Source organism: Dipodomys ordii, unplaced genomic scaffold (assembly GCF_000151885.1).
Source record: "Dipodomys ordii isolate 6190 unplaced genomic scaffold, Dord_2.0 Scaffold104, whole genome shotgun sequence".
NCBI classification, from domain to species: Eukaryota; Metazoa; Chordata; class Mammalia; order Rodentia; family Heteromyidae; genus Dipodomys; species Dipodomys ordii.
In genome coordinates, this window is record NW_012267320.1 from 3,414,868 (window position 1) to 3,433,443 (window position 18,576).

Consider the following 18,576-nt stretch of genomic DNA (forward strand, 5'->3'; position numbering starts at 1 on the left):
GAGGTCCTGGGTTCAATTCCTCAGCACCACATAAGCAAAAAGAAAAAAGCCGGAAGTGGCGCTGTGGCTCAAGTGGTAGAGCGCTAGCCTTGAGCTCAAGAGCTGAGGGACAGCGCCCAGACCCAGAGTTCAGGCCCACGACCGGACCCAAAAAAAAAAAAAAAAGAAATATGGTAAGAATCAAATAGATCCTCTCATCTCCCCTCTATATTCAATTTTAAACACACTTTAAAACTGTCTTTCTCTGCTTGGATTTCCAGGGCCTCAGCACTTAAAGTGGGGATGGGACAAGGGAGGTAGATATTAATTGAGACCAAGTTACTGTCTACTTATGACTGTTGGATAATGTTTTCAAACCATTTCTGGGCAGTGTTTATAAATAGCTGCATCTTGGAGTATGAGTATATTACTACTGCAGAAACATCCTTTTTTTTTTCATTGCTGATGGTCATAATTGTGCTAATATAGCACCTTTAGATATTGTTCTTGATTATAATATTAAAAATGGCTAGATACTGGTGACTTACGCCTATAATCCTAGCTATTCAGGAGGCTGAAATCTGAGGATCACAATTCAAAACCAACCCTGGGCAGGAAAGTCTATAAGACTTATCTCCAATGAACCACCAGAAAACTGGAAGTGTCACTGTAAAGTGGTAGAGCAGTAGCCTCAAGCAAAAAAGCTCAGGGACAGTGCCCAGGACCTGAGTTCAAGCCCCATGCCATGACCAACAAAAAACAACTAAGAGAAAGCTGGAAGTGGAGCTGTGGCCCAAGTGAAGAGTAGTAGCCTTGAACAGAAAAGCTCAGGGACTGCGCCCAGGCATTGAATTAAAGGCCCAGGATCAGCATTATACTTCTTTTTCTCTAGACAAGCACTCTCCAGTTCAGCTCCAGCTCCTCTTTGGCATTTTGGTGATTAAGTAGAGATAAGAATCTAATGGACTTTCCTGCCCAGTCTGGCTCCAACACACCATTCTCACATCTCACCCCCTAAGTAGCTAGAATGATAGGTAGGAGCCACGAGCACCCCCACAAACTACTTTTTATTGGGCTTTGTGAGTATGTTGAAACTGCCTTTGGTAAGAGTGATTTCACAATCAGATTTATAACAGATTCACAAGTATATGCTTATGAAATAAGCATAAAGTATATTGGAAGGATATAAAAGCATCAAGGTGAGAGGGTTTTTCTTCACTTTTAACATTTTTCAGGAAATTAGAGTGAACTACTTTAAGGGAATGTTTTTGAAAATTAATGAGTTTGTTTAGCAATTTATCTTACTCATGAAATGATGATCGGCTGATCGGTTGTTTTATGATAAGTACATAATTCATCTTCTGGTTGTGTTCATTTACCAGATTCAGAGCATTTATTACTTAAAACTTCAGGTTTTTATAGACCCTCTAACACACACTAGTAGTCCCATCTACTTGGGAAGCAGAGATTGGGAGGATTGTAGTTCTTGGCCAGCCTGAGTAAAACCCATCTCAATCAATTGCCGGGCATGAAGCACACAGCTATTATTTGAGAAACAAATGGAGGCTGGCCCAAGCATGAGACCCATGCGAAAAATAACCAAAGCCAGAAGGCTGGGGTGTGGCTTAAGTAGTAGAGCACCCACCTAGAAAACAAGAGATGCACTTCAACCTCTAGCACCATCAAAAAAACAGAACTGAATTTCCATCTGTTAGGCAAGGTGTTGAGAGCTCAACACAACACAGGCAAAGAGCTCCGATTCTTCACGCGTTCTCTTGTGTGGAATACGTTTTTCCTTTTGTATGGAATATATTGTAGCTCTTAGATTTCATTCCTATTCTGTAAAGATTAAGGCTGAAATACTTGATGTTACGTCATAAGGATGATAAATGAGTTTTTAATAAGTTTGCATTTTTAATAAGTACATGAGCCTGTCCTGGGGTGGTGAACTGAAAGAAGTTTCTTGTTCCTTCCATTCTTCCAGCTGATACTTCTTTTTTCTTTTTTTCTTTTTTTTTGGGGGGGGGATCTGGTCGTGGGGCCTGAACTCTGGGCCTGGGTGCTGTCCCTCAGCTCTTCAGCTCAAGGCTAGCACTCTACCACTTGAGCCACAGTACCACTTCCGGCTTTTTTCTTTTTGCTTATGTGGTGCTGAGGAATCGAGCCCAAGTCCTCATGAATGCAAGGCAAGCGCTCTACCACTGAGCCACCTTCCCAGCCCCCAGCTGATACTTTAAAACCTGATTTTTTTTAACTCCACTTATATTTATATGTTTCTGTATGTTTGTAGGTTCCTATGGATTTGTTACTGGAAATTAAGAACACTGTTCTTCAGAGGGTGGTGGAAGGCATGCAGCAAGAGGGTGCGCCATATACAGGTGAGCACAGGGGCCTGGGCACCATTTACAATGTTTTTACACTTGTGATGAAACATTTGTTTTCTGGGTTTTTTGCAACCATATTTCAATTTGCCATTGTTAGAACGTTTAGGGTTATTCCAAAACATTGAATATTAGTAGCATATGGTCTAGATTGCGTAGTCATAAAATATGTCATTGTCACCGATTTCCTTCTTGTCTTTTTTTTTAAATAAAGGAATTCTCTATGCTGGCATAATGCTGACCAAGGGCGGCCCGAAGGTTCTGGAATTTAATTGCCGTTTTGGTGATCCAGAGTGCCAGGTGGGTAATAATAAGTAAAGTGTGACGATAAAATATGACTTTGTGGGAGGTGTGTATTGTTGTGATTTCCGTATTTCTAGCTTTGATATCATTGTCTCTGAGAAGCATTTGCAAGCTCTGCTAGACCTCTGGTAAATACTATGTTAAGGAAAACATACATTTATCTCACCTGCCATGGTAATTGATGTTTTCATTTTTTTTATTTTTATATTTTGGTTAGGTAATCCTCCCACTTCTTCAGAGTGATCTTTATGAAGTGATTCAGTCCACCCTAGATGGCCGACTGAGTGCATCTCTACCGATTTGGCTGGAAAGCCACTCTGCCATAACGGTTGTCATGGCAAGTAAAGGTTATCCTGGAGCCTACATGAAGGGTACAGAGATAACAGGTGAGCCCCAGGGAACAAGAGGTTGGCTTAGAATGTGTTAACTGACTCATAACAAAGCTCCATGCTTGATTGTGTGTGTGCCTGAGGCTTAAACTCAGCGCGGTGCTGCCCCTCAGCTTATTCACTCTACCACTGGAGCCACACTTCCACTTCTGGCTTGTTTTGCTGACTAATTGGAGGTAAGAGTCTCAGACTTTCTCTCTTGCTAGCTTCAAACTGTGACCCTTAGCTTTCAGCCTCCAGAGTAGCTTAGATTACAGGAATGAGCCATCTGACTTCTAATAGTGTTTTAAATGGAGGAATTATCTGAGAAATGAAAAATAATTCAAGAGCAAATGAAAGGACTTAAGGACCAACATTGAAATTTGAGCCAAATCTGTCTGAAGTGAAAGAATTATTTAGGATCATTTGTTGCATTATAGTTACTCTGATGATTCGTTTGTTTTTATTTTTGTTGGTCGTGGGGCTTGAACTCGGCCTGGGCACTGTCTCTCAGCTCTTCAGCTCAAGGCCAGCGCTCTACCACTTGAGCCACAGCACCACTTCCGGTTTTCTGGTGGTTTATTCTCATAGACTTTCCTGCCCAGGCTGGCTTTGAACCCCAATCCTCAGTTCTCAGCCTCCTGAGTAGCTAGGATTATAGGCGTGAGCCACCAGCGCTAGGCCAGTCCAAGTCCCCAAGGATTAAATAAAGATCAGAAAGACAAACCCTTGGGTCAACAAGTTTATTGGACTGAAACCTCAAAGGGAAACCATATTCCCTTCAGCCCAACTAAAGAAGGAATGGTGTGATTTCCTTACAAGGAAGATCTTTTATTAGGCAGAAAAGTAAAGTCCTGGGGGGGGGGTGGGGGATGGTGGTCGTATGGGAACAGGAGCAGGGGCTCTTGATACATAATGGGAATCTCATCTCGAGTTTCAGGAAAGGAGTTTTTACAGCACCTTGTCACCAAACTGTGTCACCAAACTATATGGCCCTCCGTGCACAGATTCTGTCTCTTAACCACTGTGGGAGTGTTGGGGGAGGAGAGAGGTGAAGGAATGATTTAGCATGGTCTGCAGCAAGGGCACTTCTGGAATTTTTCAGGATGTGGCTGTCAAGTGAGAAAATAGGTGTTTTCAGCTTAAGTCATTTTCCATCACTCCTGCTTGTCAGCAGGCTCATTACCACTGGAGCCACAGCCTCGGCCCCCAATAATAATTTTTATGAGATTAACCATATCACAAGGTTTGGGGAAGAAAGTTGGCATCCCTGGGCTGGGAAGGTGGCTCAGTGGTAGATTGCTTGCCTCACATGCATGAGGCCCTGGTTCGATTCCTCAGCACCACATGAGCAGAAAAAGGCCAAGTGGCGCTGTGGCTCAAGTGGTAGAGTGCTAGCCTTGAGCTGAAGAGCTGAGGGACAGTGCCCAGGCCCAGAGTTTAGGCCCCACAACCAACAAAAAAAAGAAAAGAAACGAAGCTGGCATCTAAGATATAGCAGACTATTCTTAGTAGTCTATTTAGTATTATATTGCTTTAATTCCTGCCTGATAGGATTTGTTCGTTTTTTGTTTGTTTTTGTTTTGGTTTGGTTTTTTTTGTCGGTCGTGGGGGCTTGAACTCTGGGCCTGGGCGCTGTCCCTCAGCTCTTCAGCTCAAGGCGAGCGCTCTACCACTTGAGCTACAGCGCCACTTCCAGCTTTTTTCTTTTTGCTTATGTGGTGCTGAGGAATCGAACCCAGGGCCTCAGGCATGCAAGGCAAGCGCTCTACCACTGAGCCACCTTCCCAGCCCCTGGTCTTCAGCTCTTAATGGAAGTAACTTACTATATATGTTCTCAGGAAGTTTTATAAATGAGTAATGGTAAATGATATAAACCCATTTTTGTTTTTTAATTTCCTACTTCTTTTCAGAATAAAATACAGTACTTCAAAATTTACATAAAGTATTTTCTACCCATTATTCTTACTAAGTTGTTTACTTCTTTATGGTTGTATTTGAAATGAAGGTTCCCCTCAAGTGAAAGTCAAGAATCTTATTGAAACCATGAACATAAATGGGTCATTGTTGGTGAATGGCTCTCAGAAAAATCATCTCCCCACCCAACCAAAGAAGGCAAGAGTGGCTGTCCTGATATCTGGAACAGGTGAGAGCTTGACTTTCTCCATTGGATGTATTGAGCATCCTGCTGTGCCCTCCCCCCATATCCTACCCTCACCCTCCATACACACAAAAAACACAACCAGTTGTAATACTGTCAGCATTATGTGGGGTAGAAAGTAGAAATAAAGCTGGGTACCAATGGCTCACACCTGTAATCCTAACTAGTCAGGAGGCTGAGACATAAGGATTGGGATGAAAACTAGCCCTGGCAAGAAAGTCCCGAAACTCTTTCCTTCAGTTAACCACCAAGAAGCCAGAAGTATAGAGTTATGGCTCAGGTGGTAGAACACCAACCAGCCCTGAGCATAAAAGTTAAAGGACAGTGCCCTGCCCCTGAGTTCAAGCCCAGTGCCAAGCACAGAAGAAAAAAAAAAGGAATTTGAGAAAGATGGCTAAAGAGTAACTAGAATGCAAATCCCAGCTCTTGTATCTTAGATTATTAGTCTTTAAAAACTATTGTTGCCGGGCGCCGGTGGCTCACGCCTGTAATCCTAGATACTCTAGAGGCTGAGATCTGAGGATCTCAGTTCAAAGCCAGCCTGGGCAGTAAAGTCCATGAGACTTATCTCTAATAAACCAGTAGAAAACTGGAAGTGGCGCTGTGGCTCAAGAAGTAGAGCTCTCACCTTGAGCTGAAGAGCTCAGGGACAGCGCCCAAGCCCAGAGTTCAAGCCCCACAACTGACAAAAAAGAAGACACAAAAACTATTGTCTTTGGTTGTATGTACAACGTTTTAAATAAATGTATGATTATTTCTTTAGGGTACAGTCCCAAAGGTACAATTGTTTTACATATGACTGACTGTACAGTTTTGGTGTATTTACATCCAAGTTAATGGTATAGCAAAGAAACCCTTATATGATCCAGAATAATTTATTATTCTTCAGAAGATTTTTTTTTCTGTGATTAAGCAGCTTATCCTCATCATCATCCTTCACTTTTAGACACTGTTTCTACTGGAATGCTAGATCATGTTATTTTGCAGGAGCAATTTTAGATAGATAGATACATAGATAGACACACAGACACTAGAACCAGGAATGACAAATTACTAATCCAGTATCCCAACAGAAAGTTAAAAGCCTATTAACTATATTGCCAATGTTTTTCCTAAACAATTCAGAAAGCTTGATACCCCCCCCCCGCCATTCAAAATTGCATCTTTCTTTCTCTTTCTTTCTCTCTCTTTCTTTCTCTTTCATCTCCCTTCCCTCTTGTTAGATGACTAAGGGATCTCTCCTTGCTAGGCTAATTAATGCTCTACCACTTGAGCCATCATGCCTCCAACATGCCTTTCTGCTGGTTATTAAAAGTCTAAGGGACTTTACTGCCTGGGCTGGTCTTGAACCAGATCCTCCAGATCCCAGTCTCCTGAGTAGCTAAAATTGTAGGTGTGAGCCACCGTCACCCAGCATACTTTTCCAGAAGGATGATTTCACTTGGTTTCTTCCTGCCTTTTCAGGATCGAACCTCCAAGCACTCATAGACAGTACTCTGGATCCAAAGAGCTCTGCACACATTGTTGTTGTAATCTCCAACAAAGCCCAAGTGGCTGGGTTGAGCAAGGCAGAGAGAGCTGGTATTCCCACCAAAGTAAGTCACTTGGGAAAATAGGCTGATGTGGTTTGTCTTTGTATTGGGTTGAGGATTTAACCCTCAGGAATACCATTGAGCTAAACCTCCAACCTTTTCAGGATGTACTTAACTCATAATCTGCTGCCACGGGTCTACCAGAAAAGTTTTTGCATGCTTACATGTTGGGTGGATGCTCTTTGGCCTACCCTCTCCATCCTGCCCATTCGCTATCATCTCCCTCAAAAGCTGCTCCTGCCATTCTCTGTCATTTCCATCAAAAGGTGGTGAAGTCTGGTTTATATGAAAGTTGTATTTTTAACTTTTTTTGAGAGTTTCTTGAAAAAAGGCTATGCTTGTCTTTTTTCTATTACAGGTAATAAATCATAAATTATACAAAAGTCGTGTAGATTTTGACAATGCAGTTGACCAAGTCCTTGAAGAGTTTTCCACAGACATAGTCTGTCTTGCAGGATTCATGAGAATTCTCTCTGGCCCGTTTGTCAGAAAATGGGATGGTAAGCAAAGCTTTTTGATATCACAAATAGGGAAATGAATAGAAAATAGACTCTAGAATGGTCAGCTTGGCACAGTCTCAGTAATGAAATATTTATTGTGATGTTTTGCTTTAACCGAGGTCATATTTAATTGCCTTTGCTCTAATCCAAAGAATGGCATGATAATGATTCATTAACCTATTCTCTGTCAGTTTTAACTTTCTGTAATTAGTCACTTTCTAATGTAACCTAGTTTTGTTTCACATTACTGAAAAATGGTATTCCATCTTCCAAACAGTTATTTACAAGCTCCTTTCATTTGTTGAGAAGCAAAAAGTGGTTCTGTGTACCAGAATGAACAATCATCCTCTCTAGGATGCATTAGCCCATTGCCAGAAGATGCTAGAAAACATACTGTCTTGTAGTCTTCCCTTTTTCCTTAAAAGCTTTGACCTCATCCTCTTCCATTTTTATGAACAGTGGGCAATAAGTGCATTTTCAGTCCAAGGAGTTTATGTTTGTTTAGGCAAAGGTAATTAGAGTACTTGTAGTGATAATTGGAGTACTTGTAGTAGTATAAGAGATGATTCCGTTGGCCATGGGCACACAGAACTAACTACTACAGAATTTGTAGTTAGAAGTCAAGTTCATAGGCAGTACACAAGAACCTCTCACCTCTTCTTTTTTTAATTATTATTTATTTTTGTTTATGTGGTACCAAGGAATCAAACCCATGGCCTCAGGCATGCTAGACAAGCGCTCCACCACTGAGCCAATGTCCCAGCCCCTCCTGCCCCTTAACAGTATGTGTCAACAACAAGCTTAACTCTTCCAGAGTCCTTCTGTACAGCATAGACAGTCTCCCACCACTCCTCCCCTCCTCAGTCTCACCACTCTGGATATCTAGCTTCCCTAGCATTCGATTGGCTTATCAAAGCAGCTACTTACCCCTACTTGGACAAGTACTTCATTCTGTGTTTGGTAAAAATGCCTTTCCCAGAAATCCAAATCCTATTGACTTGGATTTCGATAGGAATATAACTTTTTAACAGGAAAAAAAAAAAAAACTCAGTCAGGCACTGGTGGCCCATACCTGTAATCCTAGCTACTCAGAAGGCTGAGATTTGAGATTCACAGTTCAAAGCCAGCCCAGGCAGGAAAGTCCATGAGACTCTTATCTCCAATTAACCACCAGAAAACTGGAAGTGGTGCTGTTCCTCAAAGTGGTAGAGCGCAGGCCTTGAGCTGAAGAGCTCAGGGACAGTGCCTAGGCCAAAGTTTAAGCCCCACGATCGACCCCAAAAAAAGAAAAACAAGATTTTAGAATTCTCAACAGTATGGGTTTTTTGTTTTTTGTTTTAATTTCTAGGGAAAATGCTGAACATCCACCCATCTTTGCTCCCTTCATTTAAGGGTGCAAATGCTCATGAGCAAGTTCTGGAAGCTGGAGTCACAATTACTGGGTGCACAGTACACTTTGTAGCTGTAAGTATGTCTTTTCTTGCCAAAATATCACTATTAATGCTTAGATGTAAACTACACTGGCTGGAAAGTAAAGCTTGAAACTTTGACCTCCTTTTCCAGGAAGATGTAGATGCTGGACAGATCATTTTACAAGAAGCTGTTCCAGTGAAGAGGGGTGACACTATTGAAACTTTGTCTGAAAGAGTAAAATTAGCAGAACACAAAATATTTCCTGCAGCCCTCCAGCTGGTGGCCAGCGGAACTGTACAGCTTGGAAAAAATGGCAAGATCTGCTGGATCCAAGAGGAATGAAGCCCCCTGGCTGAGGGTTGAAGCCAGTTGTGAAGGAACTGTGGCTGTATGCTTGTTGCCTTTTTATCATGGATTTATTAGCAAAAGATGAAAAGCTACTAATAAAAATGACCTCATCCTTACCATTATAAAAACAAGACTGTAGCATAGCTAAGACATTTCTCACAGTCTTTCTAATTCTCTTTAGGACCGTTCCTGTTTATAATCAAACCAGTCATTCAGAATTCAGTTGACTCACAGCCTAACAAGAGATCTTGGTCATTCAGACTTTTTCTGACCAACATCACCCTCATCTTTATAAATTCTCTTACCTTCAATGAAAAACATGGAATACGTTTGTCTTACAGTGGGGCAAGAAATCATGATGGGGTACCGATGATATCACCTGGGTTTTATTCATATTTTTGTATACTCTCAATGTATAAAGGTAAGGCTGGAGCTGGGCACCAGAGGCTCAGGCCTGTAATCCTAGCTACTCAGGAGGCTGAGTGAGATCTGAGGATCGTGGTTCAAAGCCAGCCCGGGCAGGAAAGTCCGTGAAACTCTTATCTCCAATAAACCACCAGAAAACTGGAAGTAGCACTGTAGCTCAAGTGGTAGAGCACTCGCCTTGAGCTGAAGAGCTGAGGAACAACACTCAGGCCCAGAGTTCAAGCCCCATGACCAACAAAAAGAAAAAAAAAAGTAGGGCTGGGAATGTGGCTTAGCAGTAGAGTGCTTGCCTAGCATGCACAAAGCTCTGAGTTCGATTCCTTAGCACCACATAAAAAGAAAAGTTCTGAGTGGCATTGTGGCTCAAGTGGTAAAGTGCTAGAAGAAGCTCAAGGACAGTGCTCAGGCCCTGAGTTCAAGCCCCAGGAATGGGGGGGCGGGGGAGATCAATGTATAACAGTAGCCTAACCAGCCGGGTGCCGGTGGCACACACCTGTAATCCTAGCTACTTAGGAGGCTAAGATCTGAGGATCATGGTTCAAAGCCAGCCTAGGCAGGGAAGTCTGAGAGATTCATCTCCAATAAACCACTAGAAAACCAGAAGTGGCACTGTGGCTCAAGAGGTAGAGCACTTGTCCTGAGCTGAAGAGTGCAAGGACAGCACCCAAGCCCCATGACCAACAAAAAGAAAAAAAAAAGTACCCTAACCTGAATCAGGGTCAAATAAATATATCTTCCTCATGGTATCTGTATTGGTTTGAGCTGAGACTTTTCCAGTTATCTGAACCATACTTGGCTGCCATAATATTTCTTTTTCTTGGGGAGGTCCAGTCATGGAGCCTGAACTCTGGGCCTGGGCGTTGTCCCTCAGCTCTTCAGCTCAAGGCTAGCACTCTACCACCTGAGCCACAGCGCCACTTCTGGCTTTTTTTCTTTTTGCTCTGTGGTGCTGAGGAATCGAACCCAGGGCCTCATGCATGCAAGGCAAGCGCTCTACCACTGAGCCACCTTCCCAGCCATAAGATTTCTTAATAACTCCCATTTAGTATCATTAAACATTCCTCTGTTGGTAGCTTCTAAGATAGTCAGATTTTAGCTTACTATTTATGTTTTTATGGAAAACCCATGAGACACTTATCTCCAATTAACCAGCAAAAAGCTAGAAGTAGAGCTGTGTTTGAAGTAATAGAGCACCAGCCTTGAGTGAAAAAGCTAAGGGATAATACCTGAGCCCTCTGAGTTCAAGCCCCAGCCCTGGCACACGCGCGTGTGCGCACACACACACACACAGAACATAGGAACAAAGTGGTTATTTACTATTTTAAAGATAAATCTTTTTTTTTTTTTTTTTTTTTTTGCCAGTCCTTGGGCTTGAACTCAGGCCCTGGACACTGTCCCTGAGCTTCTTTTGCTCAAGGCTACCACTTGAGACTTGAGCCACAGCCATGCAAGCACTGTACCACTAAACCACATTCCCAGCCTAATAGGTCCTTTTTGTTGCTTAATGTACCAGTCTCTGTGCCAAGTGGTTTACAAACATTGCATAATTCTCACAAGAATAAATCAGCTTGATGCAATGATTATTTTCCTATATGAAATGGGGGAAATGATAGTATCTCATATGGTCGTAAGGATAAAGAGGGTACACATAAAGAACTTAGCATAGTGCATGGCAAAGAGTAAATGCTAAATGCACCTCTATTATTTGTTGGTGTCCTCATTTTACAGATAAGCATAGAGAAATATCTTTGAGGTACTTAAAAAGTACTAGAAAGAAAATAGTCAACCCAGGTCTCAAAATTCACAAGTTGCTTTTTCTTTAAAAATGACAGGCACCAGTGGCTCATGCTTGTAATCTAGCTGTTTAGGAAGCTGAGATCTGAGGATCATGATTGTAAGCCAGCCTGGGCAGAAAATTATGGTTATTTTAAGTTTTTGTTTTTACTTTTTTTGGGGGGGAAGGCAGTCCTGGTGGGCACTGTCCCTGTGCTTCTTTTGCTCAAGGCTAGCACTAACACTTGAGCCACAGTGTCAAGCTTTTTCTGTTTATGTGGTACTGAAGAATCAAACCCAGAGCTTCATGTATGCTAGGCAAGCATTTTACTACTAAGCCACATTCCCAGACCAAGCATGACTCTTTATTTCCAAGTAACTAGCAAAAAAAAAAAAAATCTAGCTGTACCTCCAGCAGTTCAAGTGGTAGAGCACCAGCCTCCAGTGTAAAAACTAAGGGATAGCACCTAGGTCCTAAGTTCAAGCCCCAGTAACAGCACAAAAAAAAAAAAATTGCTCTGTGACAGGATAGATCAGAGAAATGAGGCGTGGAACAGCCAAAATTTCACAGACAAACATTAATGAAGGGCTTGGTTTAAAGCACATGAGCACTATTTTTGCTGTAACCCTTACATTCTCATAAGCTGCAACATTTAATAAGAAAGGAACAGGGCTGGGAAGGTGGCTCAGCGGTAGAGCGCTTGCCTTGCATGCACAAGGACCTCGGTTCGATTCCTCAGCGCCACATAAGCAAAAAGAAAAAAGCCAGCAGTGGCGCTGTGGCTCAAGTACTAGCTTTACCAAAGACCTGCTCAGTACGTCTGGGTTAGTTTCTTAAGCAGCATGGCGACTTGGGCGAAGATCGCTCAGGTCTCAGCGCAGGTGTTTCCACCTGCAGACCCGGAAGGGACTGTTTAAATCCAGTTGGGACAAACGGCCTAATCTTCCCTACTCCTGAACAAGCGACCCTCCGAATCACAAAGACACCGGCTCCCCGCTCATCCTGCAAACCCTGCACACGTCGCCCCAGGCCTGGACACCGGTTGCCAAGCCTCACGCATTCCAGCAGCCACGCTAGATACCCTGGAGGCCTGCTGCCACGGCGCCTTCCGGGAACTACAACTCCCACAATCCCAATCTTCCGAACCACCTCCGCTCAGGGAGGGGGCTGGGGGCGGGGCTGATGGCTCCCGGGCCGGACCCGAGCCTCCTGAGCTGTCCGACTGTGTCTTCTTGGGTGAAGTTATGTAAGGGAGATGACCACTTGTAATGGTAAGCCAAGTCATCTGTCACAGACAAGTGTGGATTCTATTTTCCGTCTCCCCTAGACACTCCTCGTTGTAGAGCGGCTTAGGGTTAGACAAGCAGGGAACTGGGCTGCAGCTACGCCGAGCCACAAGACCGAGGTGGCGCGCATGCGCCTGGGGGTGGGCGCCCTGAGCCCCTGGGCCCTGAAGGTGAAGGTGAGTGAGGAGTCCAGGTGGGACGTGTCCCAGAGCTGGAGTGACACCTCTTCTAATCACACCTGTAGACATAACTATCTCCATCCAGCAGTCTAAAATCCACGACTGCAATTGCTCATCAAATAAGGGCTCCCAGGAGCTCTGTTTTCGTGTTTACATGTAACCTCAGTACAGTTAAGCCGTTTCCCGTATTTCATCGTCATTGTCCGTGTACAAGTCTTTCTCCACTATTGCACCAAGCATCTTTAATATACCAGTGAACATTTGTGGTTGGGGTGGGGAGTTTGCTAACCTTTCGTTTTGGTTTTCCTTGCACCTAGCACATAGCTCCTTCCTAAAAACTGTTTTGGATACTATTTCAATCTAGTACCAAGTACAAACATTCTTTCTAATGTTCTCTGTTTCATGTATAGTAAGTCTTTTTGTGAGAAAATTCTCGAAAATATGACAAGGTACACTTAAAATTGGTGCTGATTAAATGTATAGCCTGCTGAGGATAAAATTAAGCAAGCCTCTGTATTATATCCTAAATATTTTGCTTATACCTTATTATGAGGCTTGACTAAGTTGATTAACCCTAATTAGACCTATGTTTTCTCATATAATGATATAATTTCAATTGGAATTTCTAAGAACTTTGAAGCTCTAAAATTCTGTGGTCAGTAAGTAGAATCCAGATTAAGTCACAATGTATTGATGCTGACCATCATCAACATTCATTCTCCAGCTACAGTAAAATATAGCTAGAAAAATTGTGATAGCAGCAGTAGAACAAACTGTCCCATATTGTATTTGAAACTTCATACCCTACTTTTTTGTTTGTTTGTTTTTTGTGTTAGTCCTTGGCCTGAACTCAAAGCCTGGGCACTATACCTGAGCTTTTTTTTTTTTTTTTTTTTTTTTTTGCTATTTCTCTACCACTTGAGCCACAGTAATTGGAAATAAGAATTTCATGGGCCGGGCGCCTGTGGCTCACGCCTGTAATCCTAGCTCTGGCCGAGATCTGAGGATCATGGTTCAAAGCCAGCCCCGGTAAGAAAGTCTGTGAGACTCATCTCCAATACAAACCACTAGAAAACCGGAAGTGGCACTGTGGCTCAAACGGTAGTGCGCTAGCCTTGATCTGAAGAGCTGAGGGACAGCGCCCAAGTCCAGAGTTCAAGCCCCACGACCGACCACAAAAAAAAAAAAAATTTCATGGACTTCCCTATCCAGGCTGGCTTTGAAAGCAATCCTCAAGTCTCAGCCTCCTGAGGAGCCACCTCAGGATTACAGGCATGAGCCACCCACCACTGCCAGGCCCTACGTCCCCCCCCCTTTTTTTTTTGCCAGTCCTGGGGCTTGAACTCAGGGCATGGGCACTGTCCTTTAGCTTCTTTTGCTCAAGGCTAGTGCTCTACCACTTGATCCATAGTGCTACTTCCAGCTTTTTCTGTTTATGTGGTGCTGAGGGCTTCATGCATGCTAGGCAAGCACTCTACCACTAAGCCACATTCCCAACCCCTATAAGACTTCCTTTTTTGTGTGTGTGTGTGTGTGTTCCTCTCTATGGAGAGAATATATATGTGCTTATTTATATACATTATTATTAGTATGCATTAGCTATACAAGGAGGGCTTCATTGTAATATTTTCAAACATACATATAGTGTATCCCTCAACCTCACCTCTTCTCTTTCCCTTCTTCACCCTTTTCCTTCTTAAAACAATTAGAGCAGTTCTCGTTGTTCTATTTTCAAACATGCATATAAAGTACTCCTACCATATTCAGGCCCGTTCAGTCTCCTTCTTTACCTAGCCACATATTTATTTATGTTTATTTTTTTAATTGTAAAGGTGATGAACAAGGGAGGGAGAGTTTACAGTTACATAAGGAAGGTAATGAGTCCATTTCTTTTTTTTTTATTCTTTTTTTTGGGGTCCTGTCGTGGGGCCTGAACTCTGGGCCTGGGCGCTGTCCCTCAGCTCTTCAGCTGAAGGCGGGCACTCTACCACTTGAGCCACAGCACCACTTCCGGCTTTTTTTTTCTTTCCACTTATGTGGTGCTGAGGAATCGAACCCAAAGCCTCATGCATGCAAGGCAAGCGCTCTACCACTGAGCCACCTTCCCAGCCCAAGACTTCCTTTCTTATAGCTGAAAATACAACTCTGCTAATAGTGCAACCTTGCTAACCTATATCATTTGTTGTTTCATAGATCGTTAGGAAGAACTCTGGATATGCTAAAAAACTCAATGCATGTGATGATGGCTCAGGTCTTAAGATCCCATTTGACGAGTGCTTCATTGATTCCTACTCTAGTGAGAATGCTACCGTACCTTAGTGTCGTTAGAAACAGGATGATGTCTACCCATAAATCCAAAAAGGAAATCAGGGAATATTACAAGCTGCTGAATCTAAATGAAGGCTGCTCTGCAGACGACGTCCGGGAATCTTTTCATCAGCTTGCCAAGCAATATCATCCAGACAGCGGCTCTACTAATGCTGATTCTGCAGCATTTATAAAGATTGAAGAAGCTTATAGGAATGTGCTTTCCCATGTGATTGAAGAAGCAAATGCCAGACGGAACAAAGTTGAAGAAGCAGAACAAGAGGAAGAAAATTTCAAATACAATACACCCCAACACCGACATTATTTAAGTTTTGAAGGTATTGGCTTTGGGACCCCAAGTCAACGAGAGAAGCAGTATAGGCAATTTAGGGCAGACCGTGCTGCTGAGCAAGTGATGGAGTATCGAAAGCAGAAACTGCAAAGGCAGCATTTCACTAGTAGCTTAACTGTTCAAGATGTAAGACACAGTAGAGAACAGAAGATCACTCAAGCCATCGAGCGTTTAGTGGAGGACCTTATTCAAGAATCAATGGCAAAAGGAGATTTTGACAATCTCAGTGGGAAAGGAAAACCTCTAAAAAAGTTTTCTGGCTGTTCATATATTGATCCCATGACTCACAACTTGAACAGAATATTGATAGATAATGGGTACCAACCCGAGTGGATCTTAATGCAAAAAGAAATAACAGATACCATTGAGAAACTCAGAGAAGCAATTTTAGTATCAAGGAAAAAGCTTGGGAATCCAATGACAGCAATGGAACAGCAGCAGTGGAAGCAGGTCTGTGAGCAGTTCCAAGAAAACATCAGAAAACTCAACAAGCGAATCAATGATTTTAATTTAATAGTTCCCATCCTTACCAGGCAAAAAGTCCATTTTGATGCACAGAAAGAAATTATCAGAGCCCAGAAGATGTATGAGACCTTTATAGAAACAAAAGAAGTCACTGATAAAATCTCCAATGACAAGAATCCAGGAGAAGGAAAACCAACTGGAAGCCAGGCAAGGGTTTTAAACTGGTGGAATCTCTGGAAATTTATTAAAATCTGACTATTTTGATGCTCATGGCCACAAGACTGCCTTCAGTTGTGCTGACTTCCCCCATTGAGCCTGAAAGTTATTGCTGTGCCCCAAGAATTTGAGAATGTTGTGTCTTTTTACTTTTCATGAAATAATTGTATCCTTGATGATGTGTGGGGAAACTATAAGAAATGGAGTCAGAGAAGTCTTCGACAGCTTTTCTCTGAGGATATATCCAGAAAAGAAGAGAAACCACTTAAGAAATAATCCATTCCAGGGTTTAAATGTTAAGTCTCTGGGTGGAATGGTCAAGAACTATGACTCACACATAGGAATCATACAGAGTATTATATAAGGCTTAGTATAGTTTTAAGCTTTAATAAAAGCAGCCATTGCTTGCCATTTTCAAACAAGTACTTAAATACAAAGTATGTATCATCGAAACACTGAAGTTATAGTGAAATATAGCCAACTGCACCTCCAGATGACACATGCTTTGTACAAGTTTGATGCTTGTAAATTCCTGATCTTACTAAAGCTCAAAACTTTTGGGCCACACACTACATGGAGGAATACTGAAATCAGGAAATTTCTTTATCAGGATTGACTATTCCTTATTGTAAAGGTGGTCTCTGTAGGTACTGAATGAAGAAAACACTGAACATCCAAGTTGTACTTTTTCCTAACTCCATGATTTATTGGCTACAGAATCATTCATACAACGTAGTCATTTAGAGAATTCACTTTAAAGGGTTTATATATTTTTCCTCACTTTCCAGAGGGGCAAAATTCTTTAAGCTCAATGCAAATGTAAAAATTCACTTTGAATTTCTCTGATTATAGATTGAAATGCCATTTCTATACAGTTATCTTAGGTCTCCCTGTGTCTGAAAACAGACCTCTCCCAAAGGTTTTGTTAGCAATGTGAAAAATCCTTACTTCTTGTCTTAGGGACCTGATTTGCAGTCTTAGGGCAAGCTGTCTGAGTTTTGTGTGTTTACCTCTTTGACAACTGACCAGAAATTAATAATTCATGAGCTTCATGTTGGGTCTTGTTCACTTTCAGAGACTGGATATTTTGGGGAGAGGCCTCCCACAGGGGAGGCTACATTGTTGCTTTTGCCAAAGAATGGGGCACTTTAAAAGGAGAAGCTGATTTTGTTTCCAGAGTGCTAGGAGATAAATGCCACTCAGAAGCCTAATATTCCAAACATTCTGATTTTTTAGACCCATTATTTTGAAAAGTGTGTCATAGTTAAATAAACCTACATCTTCAAGAGGATATTTAGAGCCTTTCTATTTAAGACAATGGGGATATTAACATGTGATTTTAAAAAGTGATGGTGATGTATTTCTGTAAAATTGTGACAGGAAATACAGCTTTAAAAATAATTACAGATTTAAAACATGTTAGAAACCTATGATTATGATTTTTGTTTAAAACGAATTAGATATAAGAGGCCTAATTACGTTGCTACAAACACCAGTGAAACCATTTTCAATATTGGGTAATGAGACTTGTTTCCTATTGAATATTTCAATGAATGAGAAAATAAGCAAACAACTCAGTTCTACCACATGCATAAATGTCTATATTAATAAAGTTAAGAGGTTAATAAAGTTAATTTAATGATTACTCAGTAGTCTAGTGTTGTATAAGCACCTAATAGTAGTAATAACTATATCTTTTGTCTGACCAAATAAATGGCTTTAAAAATATTTTTGATTAATGAAATGAAAACTATGGTATAGATTCTGCATGTTAGGAGAGCAAATTCCTTTTATAGAAAGAGACTTATTTAGTCGAATTTCAAGCCAGCAAAGGGCTTTGAGCTAGTCTGTCAGAATTTGTTGCGTTGTTTTCTGACACCTCTTTTACGATCCAGTACTAACCTGGTCTACACTGCCACAAACCATTAGGCGCTAAGTCTGGACCACTGCTCCAGAAGGCTGGCTGAGTCCTCAACCTCACCCCGCCCTCCTACTCCCCCTGGTCCCAGGCCGGCCACTGGCTGCTTCCGATTGGCTGTTACGGTCTACACGCGCAGTGCCCCGCTAACTCCCTTTCTCCGCCCACTGGCGTCCAGCTCCGCCCCTTTGGGGCTAGGCCCCGCCCCATCGAGCCACTTGCTGGGCGCCGATTGGTTCCTGTGGTGAGCACGTCGTGTTGCCCCGCCCCAGCGGCATCCTCGCCTGGCTCTAGCCGGCTGCTCCGAGCTCCGCGGCTGAAGTGGAGCGGGTCGACGCCGGCCTGGCTGCGGCGCCGATTTTACCTCTCTGCGCGCTCTCCTGAGGTCCCTGAGGAAAAACAGTCCTTTCTCTCTAAGTGAGTCGCCATCTTAGTTGCCTAGAGTTCCAGGTTCTTTTTCGGGATACTTGCCCGCTGGGGAAGTGCTGCGGTAGCCCCTGGCCCGGTGTGCCCGGTGCCGCCTGACCTGCGGGGCTGGGCCTCCTCCGGCCCCCGCTGCTGCCCGAGGACCCGCCGTGGCCCTCACGCGTCCGCCACCCCCTCAGCCG

The 18,576-nt window shown here is 42.7% G+C and overlaps 3 protein-coding genes across 3 annotated transcripts in view; all 3 read left to right on the plus strand.

Annotated features, from left to right (window-relative positions):
- Positions 1-9,178, plus strand: part of Gart (phosphoribosylglycinamide formyltransferase, phosphoribosylglycinamide synthetase, phosphoribosylaminoimidazole synthetase) — a 38,312-nt gene extending 29,134 nt beyond the window's left edge. The window contains exons 14-21 of the mRNA XM_013027432.1: positions 2,270-2,357; positions 2,575-2,660; positions 2,881-3,049; positions 5,031-5,177; positions 6,657-6,787; positions 7,143-7,284; positions 8,633-8,748; positions 8,848-9,178. Of these exons, the coding sequence (XP_012882886.1) occupies positions 2,270-2,357; positions 2,575-2,660; positions 2,881-3,049; positions 5,031-5,177; positions 6,657-6,787; positions 7,143-7,284; positions 8,633-8,748; positions 8,848-9,039 (1,071 nt within the window). The 3' untranslated portion in view covers positions 9,040-9,178. The remainder of the gene's footprint in view (positions 1-2,269; positions 2,358-2,574; positions 2,661-2,880; positions 3,050-5,030; positions 5,178-6,656; positions 6,788-7,142; positions 7,285-8,632; positions 8,749-8,847) is intronic.
- Positions 9,179-12,429: 3,251 nt separating this feature from the next.
- Dnajc28 (DnaJ (Hsp40) homolog, subfamily C, member 28) lies at positions 12,430-17,308 on the plus strand. Its single transcript, XM_013027534.1, has 2 exons — positions 12,430-12,516; positions 14,904-17,308. Exon 2 carries the CDS (start codon positions 14,926-14,928, stop codon positions 16,087-16,089), a length of 1,164 nt encoding a protein of 387 aa, XP_012882988.1. The 5' UTR covers positions 12,430-12,516; positions 14,904-14,925; the 3' UTR covers positions 16,090-17,308.
- A 964-nt stretch (positions 17,309-18,272) lies between these two features.
- Tmem50b (transmembrane protein 50B) overlaps positions 18,273-18,576 on the plus strand; it is a 33,259-nt gene continuing 32,955 nt past the window's right edge. The window contains exon 1 of the mRNA XM_013027470.1: positions 18,273-18,385. The gene's annotated coding sequence lies outside the window, so the exon portion shown is untranslated. The remainder of the gene's footprint in view (positions 18,386-18,576) is intronic.

What these genes read in the sequence shown, in the direction of transcription:
- Dnajc28 (XM_013027534.1), top strand. Translation starts at nt 14,926, where the DNA reads ATGCTAAAAAACTCAATGCATGTGATGATGGCTCAGGTCTTAAGATCC.